Here is a 22,067-nt window from a genome sequence, read left to right as displayed (position 1 = left end):
GTGAAAGCACATTATAAGAATAAAACTACTGAATAATAATAATAATAACAACAACAACAACAACAACAACAACAACAACAACAACAACAACAACAACAACAACAACAACAACAACAACAACAACAACAACAACAACAACAACAACAACAACAACAACAACAACAACAACAACAACAACAACAACAATAACAATAATAATAATAATAATAATAATAATAATAATAATAATAATAATAATAATATAAATCACTGCCCCTAAGATAAATCAATGCTCCGAAACTTATCCAAAAACATCAGAAATAAAGACATCGCATGTAGCCAAAAAATAGCTGACAAAGGGTTGGACTATATCCGAGTAAGTAATACTCATTGAAATTTATTTCTATTTTTCCAAATATAATGATGTATTTTAACTTGATACCTCCACTACCCGCACAGCAATCGTAAACACACGTGTTACATCAAAATCAGACCATCTTCGAACCCAAAAACACCATGTACAAAAAAATTACAAACAGATTAAATAACACCGGTATTATTCCACCCAAGAATAACAACCGAGAAGTGCATACTGTAAGCTTGTTACGAAAAAAGTACGAAGATCTGAACGTGCAGAACAATCTGACAACAGAAATGAACGAACCGGTACCCTACGAAAACGATGACCGTCAAAATAAAGGGCCGGACGTTGTTCCTCATGCCCCGCAAACAAAACCAAAACGGCATAAATGGACACATGAGGAATACATTTCGATCATACACGCCTATTTAACAGCAGTGCTCTACCCAAAAAACGAAAATGCAACAACACATACATATAAAATATGGAAGAAAAATAATGTAAATAAAGACCTCGATAAAACAATGAACCCTAACAAACTAGCTAACATAAGAAGATATATTCTAAAAGCAAAAAAAATATCAGAAATAGAAATAGAACAATTGAAAGGAAAAATACATCAGGAAAATCTAGATAGTAGTCACACAGCAATGCCAAATAATAATATAAACACTGACATAGCAAAACACGAGGACAAACGTAACATTTCCGGCAAAAACGAAGTAAACAAAAAACAACAAACCCAGACCATAGAGATGTATAATAGTGTACAAAAAGCACCAATCCAGAACACCACAGACAAACATATGAATGAAAAGGAAGGCAAAACAAATCTAAAACCTGGGAATAACGAAGGGAAACCTAATAATTACGATACTATGAAAATGAGAATAACCAAAGAACTGAAAACCTCAGATCTTAGAATGGACCACAGATTATATCTCCCAAAAATCAAAATAGACAATAAAACAACATCAATAATAAATAGCATAAACCTGGCCGTCACGGAACTAACAACCACAGAAACAACACGCAATATCACTGAGCTAAATGACATAATATATGCGGCAGCCACTGCAGCCACAAAAGAAGCAGGATACTCACTCAAACCCATCCGAACAGGAGTTCTACCACCCAAACAGACCTTGTGGATAAATAACATCCAGAACAAAATTTAAAAAAAGAGAAAAGATTTATCGATTCTCAACGAAATTAGTAAACAATCAACACAACTTAGTAACAAGAAGAAAACAAAAATACTGTACAAATACAGCATTACAGAAAAAGACTTACCTGAGACAAAAGAAAAGCTAAAGCACAAAGGATCCGCCGGTATGAGAAACGCCAACGTTTCTTTGAACAAAACAAACAGTTCAAATCCAACCCCAAAAAACTCTACCAAGAACTGGGTAAAAATAAAATAGACATTACTGCAGCACCAACAGCAGAAGAACTGGAAGAATTCTGGAAACAAATATGGTCGGTGAAGCAGCAACACCAGAAAAGGACCATTAAAACAACGAACTTAGCACCTGAGCAACTCTGGGCCCCTATAACAACTGAAGAGGTCACCCAGACACTGCAAAGACTAAGCAACTGGAAGGCACCTGGACACGACAAGATCCCCAATTTCTGGTTAAAACACCTGCCAGGAATGCATAAAAAGCTGGCAGAAAACTTTAACAATATACTAGCAGAGCCAGAGACAATGCCTGAATGGCTCACGAAAGGGAAAACCATCTTAATCCCCAAATCCACGGAAACGGAGAAACCACAAAACTATAGACCTATAACCTGTCTCCCTACGATCTACAAAGCCTTTACTGCAATAATATCGCAGAGATTGAGTAAGCACCTGGAAAATAACAACCTGTTTCCAGAAGAGCAGAAGGGATGCTGCAAGGGCTCATACGGCTGTAAAGATCAATTATTGATCAATAAAGCCATAACTGAAGACAGCTGCAGAAAGAAGAAAGGCCTCAGTATGGCCTGGGTGGACTACCAAAAGGCTTTCGACAGTGTTCCCCACACGTGGATTCTGGAAACACTAGCCATAAACAAAGTGGCACCAATTATTATAAAATACATAAGGCACTCAATGAACAAATGGCAAACAGTGTTACAGCTCCAAACAAAAGAGGGACTTGTGAAAACGAAAGCCATCCCCATTAGAAGAGGAATATTCCAGGGAGACACGCTCTCTCCACTCCTGTTCTGCCTGGCACTCACACCTTTAACTGAATTGCTAAATAGAACTGGATGCAGTTACAAATGCTACGAAAAAACAGTCAGCCACCTTCTATATATGGATGACCTAAAATTATATGCTAGAAATGACAAAGAGATAGAAACACTACTACGGACAGTACACGGCTTTACCAAGGAAATAGATATGAAATTCGGATTAGAAAAATGTGCCAAAGCAACCCTGAAAAGAGGAAAATTAGTTAAAAGTAGCAATATAACACTAGATAAAGCCAATGAAATAAGAGAACTAAACGAAAGCCAACCATACAAGTATTTAGGAGTCAATGAACTAGATAGGATACAACATACACAAATGAAAGAAAAAATAAAGAAAGAGTACTATAGACGAGTTAGATCAATACTAAAAACAGAGCTCAATGCTAAAAACAAGATAATGGGTATCAACACTTTAGCTGTCCCAGTTATAAGCTACAGCTACAACATCCTTAACTGGACACTAAACGAACTATTTAAAATAGACAGGAAAACAAGAAAAATAATGACAGGATATAGGATGCACCACCCAAAATCTGACATAGAAAGGCTATATATACAATGCACAGAAGGTGGCAGGGGTCTGATACAGCTAGAAAACTATTATAAAATAACGACCATAGGACTGCAAAAATACCTACTCCAGAAGCAAGGGAAACTAATACAAATAGCCACAAAACACGAGCAAAACAAAAAACTGTTTTCAGTATTTAAGGAAGCTGACAAATACAAACAAGAAATCAATCTACCTAACAAATGCGAAGAAGAAGAAGAAGAAGAAGAAGAAGAAGAAACAACAAAAGCTATAAAACAAATGAAATCCAAACTAAAACTAGAACAGCAACGGACCATGATAAAACGATGGCAAGAAAAGTTGAAAGGGGGCACATTTCGCCCCTGGAAGCAGTCTTCTGGTATAACATGTCTCCCCGATCTGGACAAGCGGAAGAGTCTGTGCCGCACAGAGCAGTGTTCAAGTATGAATGGAGGCATCCCAGTAAGACGCCGGAGTACAGCAAGGAAGAGAAGGGACCCGCTGGCGTGAAAGTAGGGGAAGAAGTTTGGGTCAAGCCACCAAAGGCACGCTGCACATCACAATGGGGTACGGAAACAGTGACAGCGGTCAATTACAGAAACAATGTATCCGTGGATGGAATGCCGCGTCACGTGCTGGACCTGCGCAGGATAGCCACTTCGTCAGATGAAGAGCGCGATGGATACGAGGCACCTGGCTTGAGAAGATCTCTACGTGTAAGGCGCCCGCCCGGCTGGATGGCGAACTTCGAAGTGGAGTAGGGGCAGACATGATCTTTAAGATCAGGGTGGTGTGTGGTATGATGTCAGCATGGGGAGCTGACTGGAACGGCGAGTTGACCAGAAGAGGAAGAAGGGCAGAGGGAGCCTTGAGTGGGATTTCGTGCCTTTTTTGAACAGGGTTGTTGTGAGGAGGGGATGTGCCAAGCAATCATCTAGGTGTTGGGAGAAGCAGCTGCTATTTCTAGTGTTCTTTGGGTCGGGCGAGCCGCGAGGATTGGATACCGCAGGAGAGACTCGTACTTGGAAGGAAAACCAAGGTAAGCCAATTACATCTACTCGCACACATACACCACAAAATATACGAAGCCCAGTATACCCATCATGACTAGCCATCTGATAACGATATACCAGGCACATGCATCACAACCATATATGCATGACATGGTTTCATATCAAGATAAACAGCATATGACCTTGCAGGTGGGGTCCAGTTAGAATTTTCTTCAGGTCGACTAGCCCATCCCACTCAAAAAGTCCCGAACAAAACACCTATGCTTTCAGAGGTGAAATATCCAAACCCCAAAGAATTCCTCTCAACACATGGCTATAATGATTTCCCACTACTTCTGCTCATGATCAGATATGCACATGTCGTCAACTACCAGAAGACATGCTCAACTTGTTAAGGTCAAATAACCAGCAAGTAAATCTGTGATATTGAGCAGAATATCTGCTGTAGCCCATCTTTTATACAAAGACAAAACAATGTACATGATAATACTTCCAGTTAGTTAAGATCAGAAGCCATGCGAGCCACTGTCTAGTACTGCATCAGGGCATGTTAGCAAATCTGTGGTATTGAGCAGAATATTTGCTGTAGCCCACCTTTTATACCAAGACATTATTATTATCATTATTGCCTCTGCCTTAGCAAAGGTGGAGGTATTGTTTTCAGTCATGTTTGTTTGTTTGTCCATGGACAAGATATTACAAGAACCGCTGAATGGATTTGAATGAAGCTTTCAGGAATGTTTGGCCTCATGACTAGCACAAACTGATTAGATTTTGGGATTGATCCAGTACTGGACAAGAATTCTGGATTATTTTTCCTGTTTTTTTACGTAATTTTTGAGAACGGTTAGGTTCACTTTTAGTATTCTCGTTTGTGAGAGCAGTCAAGTTTATTTCAGATATTCTCATTTTAAAAATCATCTCTAGATAATCGTTGAGAGAACGTTGGTGTTGCCTTGGTGGAGGTTTTCACTCTCTGAGTGCTCTTGTTATTATTATTATTTGGTTTGATTCAGGTTCAGTTTTATTTCTGGTAAGATTTATGAGGGTAGAAGGCTACTACCTGTAACCTTAGGTATCCACAAGTTTTCAGTAGTCTTTCAAGTGCTTAGAACCCTCCTGATAATCCTAATTATTATTGTTGTTGTTATTGTTATGGGGATTGTAATGATAGTAATGTGAATGGCAATAGTGGTATTAATGCAAACCTTCCGAGTATTAGTGGCTGTAAAAATTATAGTAATACGATTGATGGGATACATGTTAATGTAAACTATGCCAATAATACTAGCAATAGGAGTGTTGATAATACCATTTGTCTGTCACATATTAACTCCTACATAGAACAAAAAGGTTGTGTAACCTCAAAAGGCTAAATGAATGTCTGCTGGGTAATAGATGTTTAACTAAAAATATGATTTTATTAATGAACTGTTACAACTGCAAGTCATGTCTTTATAGGCATAAGTGCAACTTTGAATTAATTTAAATCTAGATTACATAACAACTTGTATACATTTAAAAGTTACACTGACTTCCATAGCAGCTAAAATATGAGAATTGAAGAGAATGCACATTAATTATCTTGGAATATTACTAGATATGCCAAGCCTTACAGAAGCACTTATTACAGTTACACCATTTGTAGCATGGAGAATTATGAAATCTTGCAGTGTCAGAACAACCTTATCAATAAATTCAAGGAATTAAGAATTAAATGTTCACATTGTCAGTAGAACTTTCCGACCTTATAAATCTGTTCTATAACCCTATTTTATACTTGAGTTGATATAGAAATTATGTAAATCAATCTTTTATAAAATTACTCTATATTGAGACTATTTACTCTGACTCATTTAAGTGGCACAATATATTGTTCTTCCTAATAGTATACACCAGGATGATGTTGAATAATGTAAATCACATTAACTGTTTAAAATGATTTAAATGGAATAAATTTACCAGATCAAATCGGACCTGTAGGGAGTGAGGTTGGCACTGGATGGATGCCTCACAATTCCTTACATAGTCATGGAAGGAAAATAGTGGAACAAGAATATCCAAACAAATAACAATATTTATTTTTCATCTGTACAAGCATTACATCTTGGGAGAATCAGTAGCCAGATTGCCTTGGTGTGGAAGCAACAGAGTCAGTTTAATCACAAATGTGAAGGCATTCTTCACCGGTTAGCCAACGTCGTGTGGCGCCTTCAGTATTCCAGCTACATGGAGCTGGCCAAGATGTGCGTGTCTCAGTTGGAAGCAGAGGCAAAGAGAGAGTATAGCGGTCAAGCCTAGCGGCTGCTGATGACTGTGAATGCACATAAGGGGCTTCCGGCAGGCCTTCCAGAAGGCTCTAATCCCTGTGCATGCATGGATGAAAATCCCAAAATGGCGACTGGAACCGGGCGTCACTACAAGGCTTCCCCTCAAGTGCAGAAGCATGAAAATAGGAAGATTGCAGTGGCGCTAGAAACAAGATGGCTACCGATCACCCACAATATGTGGCAACAACCGCTCTTTCACCTTTTCGCTACAGTTATTTCATCCTTTATCGTCTATTTTGTCTTGCACAAAATGACTGGTGGGGGGCTCTGTAGCGTACTTCTCTCTCTCCCTCTTTTATATATACATGGATGTGGACATAGTGGATAACAGCTAGCCTTCAGCTGCATCTTTGGACCCTGTTGTGTCCACCACTCTGATTGGTTGGTATTGGCGCATTTTGTCTCCTGTTCCATTTCGCGCCAGGGTGCAACCCAACCAATCGCTGCCTTCAGATAAGGTCGCATGGGACAGTCTTTCTGAACCCCTGTTTGAGCCGATGGTATTTTATAAATAGGTAGCTGTTACACCGTCCTGGTTGTCAGTCTGCTCCAGACCTTCTGAGGTCTAGCCACTGACCACAGAACACACAGCCAGTTCCAGCGACGACGCGACAGCAGCTTCATGGAGAACACCAACACTTCGTTCAACAGCATTCAGGACACTCCATCTTCATCAACACCATTGTCTTCTTGACTACACCAACTTCTCTATGTACACACCACCAACGGCACTTGCACAAGTTCTCTCAACACTGTTTGTGAATTGTTTCACCATGGTTAACAGCAAGTACAACCTGTGAGAATTCCTGTACCAAGTAACCGGCCGCAACATTGAAGCCTTACCTTCTCACATGTGCCTTCTTCCTGGCTCCGCCTTACTGCCACAACTTCTTGTTACAGCAGCTTAACTACTTTGTACCTTGACCTACGAACTAGTATTTACCATCCATGCGTCTGGACTTTCTCTCAACGTCCTTATAGACTCTTTTCTATGCTCTGTATTTCTCGCACACACAGACACACGTGTTGACATATCAATAAAACCTTCTCTTAAACTTTCTACCGATTGTGTCTCTCTTTTCCTTCTTGGCACTTATATACATTTAGCCTCTTTTCATGTTTGTTATTTGTATCGACAGGGCAATGTGCTAAAGGAGCCATTTCCTCATTGCCATCTCCTGATCGCACAGTCCTTACAAATTGGTGACCCAGTGCCAGCTTTATGACCAACCACTCTTTCACCTTTTCGCTACAGTTATTTCATCCTTTATCGTCTATTTTGTCTTGCACAACATGACTGGTGGGGGGCTTTGTAGCATACTTCTCTCTCTCTCTCTCTGTTATATATACATGGATGCGGACCTAGTGGATAACAGCTAGCCTTCAGCCACATCTTTGGACCCTGTTGTGTCCACCACTCTGATTGGTTGGTATTGGCGCATTTTGTCTCCTGTTCTATTTCGCGCCAGGGTGCAACCCAACCAATCACCGCCTTCAGAAAGACTGTCCAACGTGACCTTATCTGAATGCAGCGATTGGTTGGGTTGCACCCTGGTGCGAAATAGAACAAGAGACAAAATGCACCAATACCAACCAATCAGAGTGGTGGACACAACAAGGTCCAAAGATGTGGCTGAAGGCTAGCTGTTATCTACTACGTCCGCATCCATGTATATATAACAGAGAGAGAGAGAGAGAAGTACGCTACAAAGCCCCCCACCAGTCATTTTGTGTAAGACAAAATAGACGATAAAGGATGAAATAACTGTAGCGAAAAGGTGAAAGAGTGGTTGGTCATGAAGCTGGCACTGGTTCATCATTTAGTAAATGTTTGTGTGAATGTCAGGCTGCGTGTCGGAATCACATCGGGCATGACCTCATGATCATGTCGGGGTCATCAGTTTGTAAACCTCCATGTGAACATTGAGCTGCGTGTTGGATATCACGTTGAGGTCACCAATTGTAGGAAGCAAGGTTGGTACTGGATAAGTGCCACACAATTCCTTACATAGTCATGGAAGGAAAATAGTGGAACAAGAATATCCAAACAAATAACAATATTTATTTTTCATCTGTACAAGCATTACATCTTGGGAGAATCAGTAGCCAGATTGCCTTGGTGTGGAAGCAACAGAGTCAGTTTAATCACAAATGTGAAGGCATTCTTCACCGGTTAGCCAACGTCGTGTGGCGCCTTCAGTATTCCAGCTACATGGAGCTGGCCAAGATGCGTGTGTCTTGGTCAGAAGAGACAGAGAGAGAGAATAACGGTCAAGCCTAGCGGCTGCTGATGACTGTGCATGCATATAAGGGGCTTCCGGCAGGCCTTCCAGAAGGCTCTAATCCCTGTGCATGCGTGGATGAAAATCCCAAAATGGCGACTGGAACCAGGCGTCACTACAGACCTAATTAAATGGCTCCATTCCTTATCACACTTGCTTATTATGCTCCCTTCCTTGTTTACACTGAATCATACTATTATTATCCATTCATAGATTCTATAGCTGGAATATTATCATAATCTTACTAATTTGTATGTGGATAGGATATTATAGCTGTATATCTGCATATTCATAATCACTTACACTAATTGATTAATATGCTAATTTATTAAATTAATATTGGTTTCAACTTTTTGATATTAATCTACCCTCTTGACCTTATAAATTAGATTCATTTCAAAGTTTAGTTTTTAACTGCTTTATATGTATTTTTTTATAATTAATTTGTTTTTTAACTTATATTTTAAATTAAATAAATCTCATTCTGTATGAAACTGTAGTGACGCCTTAATAGCAGACGACATTTCTGGAAAGTTTATCCACGCATGCGCAGGGACTAGTTCCGGAAGAAATACAGGAAGAGTCTCATGCGCATGCGTAGAGTTCAACATCCAAGCTTTCACGCTTTTTTCAGCCTCTTCGTTCACCGATCTCCGTCGAGCCTAGACGTCCCACAGAGCTCTCTTACAACTCAGCACCAGAGCTTCACAAATAACCACGAACTTCATTGAAGGCAATGAGCTACCGAATTCCCTCCAAGCGTGAGCCGAATTCCACTGTAAATAAATATTGTTGCGTTGTTCAGAATCTGCGTTCCGTTGTTTCTTCAAGAAATTTAATGTACGGAAGTGGAGTACAACTAACGGTGTATAACCACTTCCCTACAATTGGTGACCCCGAATAAAGAACAACTGCAGCCGGGAAATTCTCATCTGCCGACCAATAATACTACAATTGATACCCCGAGCTAAAAGATCGACAGACCTCGTTTCAACAGCTATTGAATTCGTATTCTTCGTGACGTTCAACTTCAGGATTGCCTCTACATTCTCATCCATTACAAGTGAAAAGCTAAGAAAATTTTTCTACGTTAACGTTTTTCATTTTGTCAATGACTTCTAGAGCCTATAACCAAAGACTTCTTTGCGGCTGAGACCTTTGTGGTTTTTCACACAAAAAACTTCACAGTTATTTCATCCTAACAACTTTTTGAGCAGTTTTCTACATGTTTCACGAGACGTCAATTCATTCTTACACAGTATCCTCTACTTGCTGAAAATAGCAGTAAAATGCACAGTTACATTTCAGTGAGTACATAACACATCAATACTACACAAGCCGTCGCCTGTCACACATGTTTTAACAGAAGCCTTGGACAGCGAGATAAGGCTAACAACAGATCAGTGATTTTCTGCCCGACTACACGTGCGTTTTTCGTGGTTAATCTTAATCGCTATATTTCACCATAGACGTTGCTTCGGACTCTGTCTAGCAGGACAGCTTTAATAACTCGCACTCATTTAATTTTCTGCCCTTTTATTCTGTTATATTTCCTTTTCAGCGTGACAAAGGTGGGTGATAATTTTTTTCCCTGTATTCAGTACACACATACACACAAAAAAAAAGAAGAAAAAAAAAGCAAACACAATTGTATTTTTTACGAATTTTCTTTTTTTTCTCTCCTTTTGTTTGTGCACACCGTAAATTACAAAAAAAAACACAAAACAAGAACATGAACACTATTGTGTCTTTTTCATTAGCGGTGAAAATTTTTTTTTTGGCCTCTCGAATATCTCATACGGTTTCGTTTTCATTGTTTCTTTCCATTCCATTTTCCTATCTTGACGGAGTCAACCCAATAAGAATATGTCGCATAGTTTACCCACATTCATCGGTGATACCGATGTTTATTTCGCCCAGTTGGAGGCTTATTTTGACGCTTATGATGTTTCACCAACTAAGAGGTTAAAGTTGCTTTATTGCAATCTGCCTCCATCGATTACAAAAGTGTCTAAAGACCTATTCACATCTCTGAAGGATGACGTCACGTATGACGAGGTAAAAACCGAAATCCTATGCAGGACCACCAGGTCTGCCACCAGCCGATTCAATGAGCTGATGGCAGACAAACAACTCGGTGACAGAACTCCCACGGAATTTCTAACACATTTACGGGAGTTAAGCGGTGAATCAACAGATGCCCCAACTTCTTTGCAAGATATTTTTTTCTCGTCTGCCGCCACACGTTAAAACTATTCTAGCGACGGCATTCGAGTCGAACACTGTGGACCAAGTGGCCACAATGGCCGATAGAGTTCTCGAATACTCGGGTAACCCTTCTTGCACTGTTTGGCAGTGTGTTGAGGCCTCCACAGTTTCTCCACGGCAGTCCTCTTTTGTGTCCAACGATGAGATGTTTCGCATGATCGATAATCTCACACGTCATGTAGACAACCTCTGCTGCTCTCGCTCGAAGTCTCGGAGCAGATCCCGTAATCGCAGCTTTTCTTGAAATCGGGGAAGCAACAGATCTAAAAATGGTATGTGCTGGTACCATGAGACCTTCGCTGACAAGGCGCGAAAATGTATTCAGCCTTGTTCTTTCAAACAAACGGGAAACGAGTCAAGGGGAAAATGAGCACGTCACTTTCCTCCACTAAACCAACTTTCAAAGAAATTCTTCATGGTTGACACTGGCTCCTGTTGTAGCATTTGGCCACTTCGCCTTACTTCAGACAAACCTCGCCGCTCGGCGATTGTTTTGCACGCCGTTGACTCGTCCCCGATTCCTACTTTTGGTCAGCTTTCTCTACGTTTAGACATCGGTCTTCGTAGAGACTTTCAATGGGTTTTGTCATAGCTGACATTCTGTATCCTATTTTAGGTGCGGATTTCTTAAATCACTTCCAGTTGTTGGTAGATGTCCGACATCGGAGGCTTGTCGACAACTCGACATACCTTTCCACGCCGGCAAGGAGCTCTACCAATTCCCCTCTTAGCCCAGCATTTTTTATTGCCACTGCTGGGGATGCTTTTCATTCACTCTTAGTGTCTTTTCCGGAGCTGGTGGACATCACTTTCAAACCGGCGAAGCCCGTGCATTCCACCCTCCATTACATCAAGACGACTGGACCACCCATTTTTTCACGCCCACGTCGTCTAGCGCCTGACCGTCTTAAGACGGCCAAGGCTGAGTTTGAACACATGCTTCAACTCGGCTTCATTCGCCCCTCCACCAGCCCATGGGCATCTCCTCTTCATTTGGCCCGTAAAGGGGACACGGATTTTCGCCCGGTGGGGGACTATCGGCGACTTAATGCCGTGACGATAGCAGATTGCTATCCAATTAGGAACCTGCAAGATTTCTCGGCAAACCTGCATGGGCACACCATTTTCTCTAAGACTGATCTGGTACGGGCCTATCATCAGATACCGGTCAATCCAGAGGACTTCCTAAGACAGCCATCACCACTCCTTTCGGCTGTTTTGAATTCCTGTTCATGAGTTTCGGTTTGCGAAATGCTACCAGCACCTTTCAAAGATTCATAGATGAGGTCGTCCGTGGACTTGATTTTGTTTTTGCTTATGTTGATGACAAACTCATCGCTAGCAATACGGAAGAAAATCATCTCCATTTATCACTGCTTTTCCAGAGACTCCGTTCATACAACGTGAAAGTCAATCCGAATAAATGTATTTTCGGGCAATCTTCTCTGGAGTTTCTTGGACATTTTATTGATCCCAGTGGAATCAGACCTCTTCCTTCAAAGGTCGATGCCATTCAACGCATCGCACCTCCAACTTCTTTAAGACAGTTGCGCCACTTCTTGGGGATTGTCAATTTTTACAGAAGATTTATACACCGATGTGCTGATAAGCTTCTTCCATTAACTAGGCTACTGCAAGGCCACACTAAGAAGGATGCTCGACTCACTCTTTCTGCTGAGACATTGTCAGCTTTTGAGTCCGTCAAACGGGAATTATCCTCCGTTCCTGTCCTTGCACATCTGGCTCCTGAAGCCCCCCTTTCACTATCTATGGACGCATCAGATTCCGCGGTTGGTGCTGTCTTACACCACACCATAGATGGAGACATACACCCTTTGGCTTTCTTTTCTTGCCAACTAAAGCCTGCCGAGCGCAGATATAGCACTTTTGATCGCGAGCTATTAGCAATCTATCTGTCAGTTCAGCATTTCCAACATCAGCTCGAGGGACGGGAGTTTGTGATTTATACTGATCACAAGCCCCTCACTTTCGCTCTATCCTCTAAAACGGACAAACTCTCTCCTCGTGCTTTTCGTCACCTGGACTTTATTTCACAGTTTACAGGTGACACTCGTCATGTGCCAGGGAAAGAGAACATCCCAGCTGATGCTCTTTCGCGACTCCCCGTGTATTCTATTTCCACTCCCACGGAAATTGATTTGCTAGCAATTTCGCAGGAGCAACCGCCTTTGTCGAGTTTAGACTTAACTTCGCCAAAGTACCATACTTGTAAGTTTGCCTATCTTCCGCTCCCTTCCTCCGAAGGCTCTATTTTGTGTGACACTTCCACTTGTTCTCCCAAGCCCTTAGTGCCTGAGAACCATCAACGTTCTGTTTTTAACGTCCTTCATTCCTTGTCACACCCGGGCATCTCTGTGACAGTCAAACTTATTACAGTTCGTTTTTTTTTGGCCCAACATGCGGCGGTCGATCACTGCTTGGGCACGCTCTTGTTTGAAGTGCCAGAGTGCAAAAGTTCACCAGCACGTCCGTGCCCCACTTGGACAATTTCCATCCACCGAGGCCCGTTTCCGTCACGTCCACTTTGATTTGGTTGGACCATTGCCAGTGAGTCGTGGGTTCTCATATCTGTTAACATGTGTCGATCGGTTCTCCCACTGGCCAGAAGCCATTCCTATAGCTGATATTACTTCTGAGACTGTCGCTCAAGCCTTCGTGTCTGGCTGGATTTCTCGGTATGGTGTACCGTCCAGTGTGACCACAGATTGTGGCCGGCAATTTGAGGCCGTGCTTTTTCGTGAATTATCACGAATCTTGGGGGTGCATCGTATACGCACCACCAGCTACCATCCCGCTTCTAATGGGATGGTGGAGCGATTTCATAGGCAACTTAAGGCTGCCTTACGCACCTCGCCCAACCCGTAGTCTTGGGTTGAATTTCTTCCGGTCGTCCTCCTTGGATGCCGGACTGCGGTCAAAGCTGACCTGGGTTTCTCTGTGGTGGAGCTTCTTTATGGGACCACACTGGCGTTGCCTGGTACGATGGTGGTACCAGACTCGTCACAACCACCTCATCCAGAGTCTTATGTTACTCGGTTGCGGGAGTATTTCTCCAATCTTCCAGCTATGGGTCCCAGACAACAGTCACCTCCCTCTCAAGTGCCAGCAGACATTGAGTCTTGGTCTCAAGTATTCGTTAGGGATGATTCTGTCAAAGGACCCCTTGTTCCTCCCTATAAAGGACCCCTTCGTGTGCTTTCTCGCACGCCAAAGTTTTTCCAGGTCGACGCTAATGGTCGTACAGAGGTTGTGTCTGTCGACCGTCTGCAAAAAGCGTACCTTGAAAAACCCTCAACTTCCGTGGACGACGTGCCCGTTTTTCAAACACCGCACACACCACTGTCAACATCTTTACCAATCCATACATCAACACCATCACAAGAACACACTCCGGAAATCACTCCACCTTCATCATTGCAACGAAACTCAAGTGATCCTTATGTCACTAGATCTGGCAGGACAGTGCATTGGCCAAAGAAACTGGCAAAGACTATTTATGTTTAACTTATTGTGTTTCATTGGACAATTTCAGTGCTTTCCTATTGAATATCTTCTTTCCTTTCAGGGAAAAAAAGAAAAAATCAGACTTTTACATCGCGTGATTCCAGTTTCCTGGACAGTTGTCATCACGGTTGTTTTGTCATTCTCAATTCTTTTGTACATGCATGCATGTATATCACAATTGTACATCACTTTTTTTGATTTTTCATTATATATATTTGTGCCACATCTTGTGGGTGTTTTTGGTAGCCATCTTGCCTCAGGCGTCCCTCCAAATTTTCTATTTTCGTGCTTTCGACACTCGAGGGGGAGCCATGTAGTGACGCCTAATAGCAGATGACATTTCCGGAAAGTTTATCCACGCATGCGCAGGGACTAGTTCCGGAAGGAATACAGGAAGAGTCTCATGCACATGCGTAGAGTTCGACATCCAAGCTTTCGCGCTTCTTTTCAGCCTCTTCGTTCACTGATCTCCGTCGAGCCTAGACATCCCACAGAGCTCTCTTACAACTCAGCACCAGAGCTTCACAAATAACCACGAACTTCATTGAAGGCGTCTCAGTAACCAAAGGCGACGAGCTACCGAACTCCCTTCACGCGTAAGCCGAATTCCACTGTAAATAAATATTGTTGTGTTGTTCAGAATCTGCGTTCCGTTGTTTCTTCAAGAAATTTAATGTACGGAAGCGGAGTACACCTAATGGTGTATAACCACTTCCCTACAAAACTCACGTGTATATATTTAGTATTATCTATTACCATTCTTTACTTCCTCCTTGGCTTCATGCTCTTGCTTCATGGAGCTGGGGTTATACCAAGTTAGTGGTCCCCGAGGCATATCATGCACAGAGTCAACCAGTCCACCAGTGCTCTCCATCACTGGTGATCTCATGCCAGACCGTCTGCATCCTCCCAGCTAACACTGAGCCTCTGGAGATCTCCCCCAATCACATCCAGCCATCTGGTACAGGACCTGCCATGAGGCGTTTTCCAGCCCACAGCTGCAGTGTTGAATGAGAGTAAGGCCCTGGTGGGATGATCTAGCAGGGAGATGGAGGACATGTCCATACCAGTGCATGCAACAGATAACTATGAAGTGGGAGGCTGTGGGCTGATGTATATGTGCATGCAGTTCTCTGTTGTTGGAAACATGATGATACCATCTCATGTTCTTGATGGTTCCCAGGGCTCTGCTGCTGAAACTGCAATCCTCTTTGCTAGGGTCTTTGAGAAGGGCCATGTTTCTGCTCCTTAGGGGAAAATGGAGAGGACTGATGCATTGTAGATGGAGAACATTTTCTGAGAGGTAGAGCAGAGGTGCCAGATGAACTTCCATAACAGTCTGGATATATAGTATGACTTCATCTCTCTCCTGTTCTTTGTTGGCCAGCAATGTTGAGACCACTATTATTGATAAGAAATGGTGGAAGTTAACTTTTATTTATTGTAATATATTATCCTTTCCTTCTTTTATTTAAATATAACAGACTAAATTATAACTACTTCCCCAATAGATGACTGAATATGTTGAATCTGTCTGCCTTGTTTAGTCAAAGAATTGATTTGCTGTTAGCCTAATGTACACTCCCATTTTCAATTTGTCCTTTCTTTTGATAATAAAGAACATGTTTAGCACACAGAGTTGACAATTTTAATTGGTTACTGGTCCAAGAGGAACCTTACCATCCCTAAGTGAATCAAATTATATATTTAATTATTCTCCACTTGAAAATTTCATATGCTACCATGAATCCATTTGGTGCATATCATCTAATAAACCTTTGATGGAGTACTACCTGACAAAGTAGAAATGTTATGTAAATACATTCTTGCATAATCTTATATAATCTTGCATGTTATTGCATGTCAAGTTGTATGATACCATGTTAATAAAAATAAATTTTTGTTACTGAAATACATGTCATAGAATTTTTCATTTGCTTCATCTTTATTACCGTATGTGTGTGTGTGTCTGTGTCTGTGCGCGCGCGCGCACACTCAACTGTGTGTGTCTATTACATATATTTATTCCTTAGCATATGTTCTAAAAATTTAAGTACATTTTAGAATTTATTTTTCATATATTTCTTTTTGTAAAATTTTTTTCTTGGAATCCAGTTCACATTTTTTTTGTATGTATGTTTTTGTATATTTGAAAATATTTTCTTAAGAGTTAATATTGTGAAAGTGAATTCAATCTCAACACTGTAAAGTATCGAATCATTGCTCTGCACACCATATTACCAAAAGTGATACACAGCTTGGGTGTTGACTTATGGATTACAATTGCCTACTTTTGTACTATGGCCCAGCTAAATGATAACAACAGCTATAGCAGTTCAACATGCCAACATTAAATCAGTCTCTCTCTCTACCTAAGGTAAAGTCAGTAATATGCAGTGCTTTTGCTATAGAGAATGAAATATTTTCACAAGGTTCAACACCTTACAGTTATGAATATACCACTATAATTAGCATCACCATCACACCACTCCACCATTAAACTTACCAATATTGTACTACAACCATCACAATACCAGTAAAGTAACAATAATAATACTACTATAGCTGCTGTAGTGAAACCTCTCTCTCCGGTATTTAATTACAAATGATAAAGCCTTCGGCCCGCTTGGACCCTTGTGTCCGCCACCCTGATTGGTTCTTATTTGCACGGCATTTATCTCCAGTTCTGTTTCGCACCAGGGTGCATACCATCCAATCGTGGCCTTCAGATAAGGTCATGTGAGAGAGAGTTTTTCTGCGTTTCCGGTGAGCCCTATTTCATCTATAAATAAGCCTGCTCCACTACGCCTGTTTGTCGCGACCACAGACCTTTTCACGTCTGGTTGTAGACCACACATGGAACACAGCTCCAGCCAGTTTCCAGCGATGACGTCATCACCACCAATCTACTGTCTACTACAATTCCATCGCCAGCACCACCACCAGAGTACACACCAACAACGACAGCGGTTTCATCTCTGCACTGTTCGAGTGGATTGTTTCCACCACAAAGATAACAGTCAGAACAACCGTGTGAGAATCTTCTGTACCAAGTAACCGGTCTACAGCGTCGACGCTCAACTTCACACACAGCATGTGACACCACAGCTCTGCTCTTTGGCCACAACTTCTTGTACAGACACTCAATCCCATGTGAACTCTTCCATGAACTGGTATTTCTCTAACTCTGTGTTTAGGACTCATATAGCCATTGTTACAGACACTCATTCTATGCTCTGTATTACTCACTCACATATATTGTACTCACACATATTGTATACACACTCTTGTACAAGAAGGCCTGACTTATGTATTGTGTTATTTATATATGCTGCATGCACGCACACAAAGACACACAGTTCACTATGTTAATAAACCTACTCTTTATATATATCTAACGGTTCTCTCACTCTCTTGTTCCTTTACTGGCACTGGCTTGAATCTCACACACGAGCTTTCATATGTCCTATTACATGTTTTGTGATCGACCGTGCGACACGTTTAAAGGAGCCATCTTCCATTCATTGCCATTTCCTTTGGTTCGCACGGTCGTATCCTACACTGCTATCTTGCCACAACTGCTACTGTCACAATAGTCATCACTATGCCCCTACAATCTCCATGACAACACTAGCTAAAAAAACACAGCTTTAACCATCAGCACCTCACAGTAACCCAGACCACACTATTACAACCAGTCCTTTGCCATGAATTTCTTTTTTTCTAGTTAGATGCTATCTAGCAGGCCACTAATTCTCTTAATGAGCTGTGATTGATAAGAAATACTGTTTACTTGCCGTCATCTTGTCCTCCCAAAGACAACAGAAATAGGTCATTTGGAGAGATGTCAAGGGCTTGCACCTTTACTTTATGTAGTGTGAAACGACAGTAAATGTCTTTCTTCTCATAATCCCAAACAATAATATCCGCCTGCAAGAAATAAAATGGTTAACATTAAGTGTTTCATCAACAGGGTTAATATCAGTATTTAATTTTCATATATTTTTCAATCTACATTTCTGCATTTATGGCTTTATGGCTTACTTTGTATTTTTCACATTTTTCAAATATTTTTTCTTCATATATATGTATTTTTACGCTATTCATTCAATTCAGTTTATACATCATCATCATTGTTTAACGTCCATTTTCATGTTGGCATAGGTTGGACAGTTTGACTGAGGTCTGGAAAGCCAGCAGCTGCACCAGGTTCTGATCTGATCTGGCAATGTTTCTTCAGCTGGATGCCCTTCCTAACGCCAACCACTCTGAGAGTGAAGTGGGTGCTTTTTACCTGCCACCAGCATAGCAGCCAGTCGGGGGCACTGGCATCAATCACGTTCAGATAGTGCTTTTTACGTGCCATCAGCACAGGAGCCAGTTAGGGGGTACTGGCATTGACCACATTCGGATGGTGCTTTTTACGTGTCACCAGCAAGGGAGTCAGTCAAGGGGCATCAACCACGTTTGAATGGTGCTTTTTACATGCCACTGGCACGGGAGCCAGGGGGCACCAGCATCAATCACGTTCGGATAGTGCTTTTTACATGTCACCAGTACAGAAGTCAGTCAGGGAGCACTGGCATCAACCACATTCGGATGGTACTTTTTACATGCCAATGGCATGGGAACCAGTCAGGCAGACGTGGTATCGACCACGTTCGGAAGGTGCTTTTTATGTGCCAGGGCACTGGCATCGACCACATTCAGATGGTGTATCTTATGCGCCACTGGCAAGGGAGCCAGTCAGGGAGCACTGGCCACAGCTATGACTTTGGTTTTACTTGACTCAACAGGTATTCTCAAGCATATCATATTGCCCAACATATCAAGGGTACTTTTAAATGGGCTGGACATGCAACACTGGCACAGGCCGTAGCTGTGATCTCACTTTAGTTGCCAGGCCTTCTCAACTGCTGCATATCTCCAAAGGTCTTGATCTCCTGTCATTGCCTCTGTGAGGCCCAATGTTTGAAGGTCATGCTTCATCACCTCATCCCATGTCTTCTACAGGTTCCTTCCACAGTTAGGGTGTGGCACTTCCTCATATAGCTGTCCTCATCCATACATAACACATGATCATATCAGCGCAGTCGTCCCTCTTGCACACCACATTTGATGCTTCTTATGTCCAACTTTTCTCCCAGAGTGCTTACACTCTGTCATGTATGCACACTGACATTACACATCCATTCTCTTTCCTGAATCACTCTTATATCGCCTATCTTACCCCTCTCCATACTGGTATTTTCCATCATCTGTATCCTCACCCTTGCCCATCACTCACTACATTAACCTCTACTTCCACCTGTTTACTCCCCACTCACACTCCTATGAAAGCAACTACACACTCTCCCATCCCTTCCCATGACTTACTATCTGTATCCTCTCTGATGCCCACCTTCTTTCTCCATGAGAGTTTGCTCTAGCACTCTATCATTACCTTCCTCTTATATCTGCCAGCTATGTATCTCCTCTATAGCAAGACACGTATACTAGTCTCTCTATCATATTTTAGCCTTCCAACACCTAGTATAAAGCCACTCGTGTCCACCTTCTCCCAATACTTTCTCTTAGTAGTAGTAGCTTTTTTCCTTTGCAAGCTACATGGCAGCTTCACTAGTGCTAGTGGCACAAAAAAGCACACACTGTACCCTCTGTAAAGTCGTTGGCATTAGAAAGGCTTCCTGCCATAGAAACCATGCCAAAGATGATATTGGAACTCAACACAGACCTGCAGTTTGTCAGTTCCTTGCCAAGTTATCCAACCCATGCCAGCACAGAATGCAGATGTTAAATGATAATGATGATGATATATGTATATGCATAATTGTATATGTGTCTGTGTGTATCTTTGTCTTGACATCATGTGATGATTGTAAACAAGCGTGGTTCATTTCCAGTCCTTCATGATAACTATGTCTACCAATTGGCTAATACTATACCTTGGAAACAAAGTTGGCAGTATAAAGGGCATCTGGCTGTAGAAATTCTGCCTTAACAAATTCTGTCTGACCCTTGCAAGCATGGAAAAGTGGATGTTAAACAATATTGATGATGCATATTGTAGTGTTAAATTATCAAACGTTACCAGCATTGCCTTACTGGCACGTGAAAAAACATTCAAACGAGACCGTTGCCAGTGCTACTGGACTGGCTGTGCAGGTGGCATGTAAAAAACACCACTTGAGCGTGGCCGTTGCCAGTACCACATGACTGACCCTTGTGCCAGTGGCACGTAAAAGCACCCACTACACTCTCGGAGTGGTTGGCATTAGGTAGGGCATCCAGCTGTAGAAACTCCGCCAGATCAGATTGGAGTCTGGTGTAGCCGTCTGGTTCACCAGTCCTCAGTCAAATCGTCCAACCCATGCTAGCATGAAAAGCGGACGTTAAACGATGATGATGATGATGATGATGATGACTTAGAAGGTACCCCTATAATACACACACATATGGACATACATGTATGCATGCATGTATAGTTTAGCAGTTTTTAAAACTACATGGATAATATATTAGTCAATCAAATCCCAACACTTCCAGATGTTTCGATTTTCTTTATTTTTGTTTTTCCACAACTATTTTCATGGTTTAAAATAATCTTCACATAAATGTTTTTCCCAGCAAAGTGGTATTGTGGTATAGTTAAGGAAGAAAATTTTTTAAATACTTTCAAAATTAAACAGTATTTGAGTGAAAGTTATTTTTAGATAAAATTGAATTCAAATTAATATTATTGTCAATTCAGAGCTGCTTTTAAGGATAAATTCTTTATCTTTCTTTTAACTTCACTTGAATCATAATGCTCATAAAATGGAATTTGTTTTTTTCAGCATGCTTTGAAATAATAACTAGTGAGATCTATTTGACTTAAGGATCCCTAATTTGTTGCTGGTGTACTTGCATGCACTCTGATAATGAATTCCCAGCCTGGATTATATATTTCTTCATAGTTCAGGAATTTGATACTGAAAATTAGATATCTGCTTTTACAGTTTAATATTTGCATCTGTAAAGATTTTTCTTCTGGTCTTTCAAATTGATATAATGATCAGCATGTTTAAATTGACATATACCACAATGATTGTTCTTGCACTTAGATTTTGTGAGGTTTTTATTGTTTAGATCAAAATTTGCATGTCAATAATTGCTTCAAGATTTTTGATTGTCATTTGTTTTGAACAAGCATTCTATCAGTAATTAAGTTCTTTAATTTATTATTTCGTCTCATAATTTGCAAGTTTAATTTGGCAATGTTAAAAACATTCTGATTATGTAGATTACATGTCATTATAAAAGACACTATATCCTGGTTTTGTGATCCTGGTTTTATCATTTTGAATAATAGTGGCATGATTTGTGTCTGTGTCTTTGTTCTTTGTAATTTATTAGCATTGTGATGTTAGTGTTATTTTTATTCAGCATTATGTTGAGAAATTGTATGCTCGTTATTTTAGTAAATTTCAAGGTTTAGAGTAAATTATTCAGAATGCTGAATTCTTCTAAAGCATTTACAGATTTTGTTCATAT

The 22,067-nt window shown here is 41.1% G+C and overlaps 1 protein-coding gene across 1 annotated transcript in view; it reads right to left on the bottom strand.

Moving 5' to 3' along the window:
- Positions 1-22,067, bottom strand: part of LOC106871634 (cilia- and flagella-associated protein 52) — a 159,344-nt gene that overhangs the window by 84,967 nt on the left and 52,310 nt on the right. The window contains exon 3 of the mRNA XM_014918209.3: positions 18,328-18,464. Within this exon, the coding sequence (XP_014773695.2) occupies positions 18,328-18,464 (137 nt within the window). The remainder of the gene's footprint in view (positions 1-18,327; positions 18,465-22,067) is intronic.

This window comes from Octopus bimaculoides, chromosome 16 (assembly GCF_046866305.1).
Source record: "Octopus bimaculoides isolate indiv1 chromosome 16, ASM4686630v1, whole genome shotgun sequence".
Lineage (NCBI taxonomy): Eukaryota > Metazoa > Mollusca > Cephalopoda > Octopoda > Octopodidae > Octopus > Octopus bimaculoides.
Note: the sequence above shows the minus strand (reverse complement) of the source record. Positions and strands in the feature narration are given on the sequence as shown.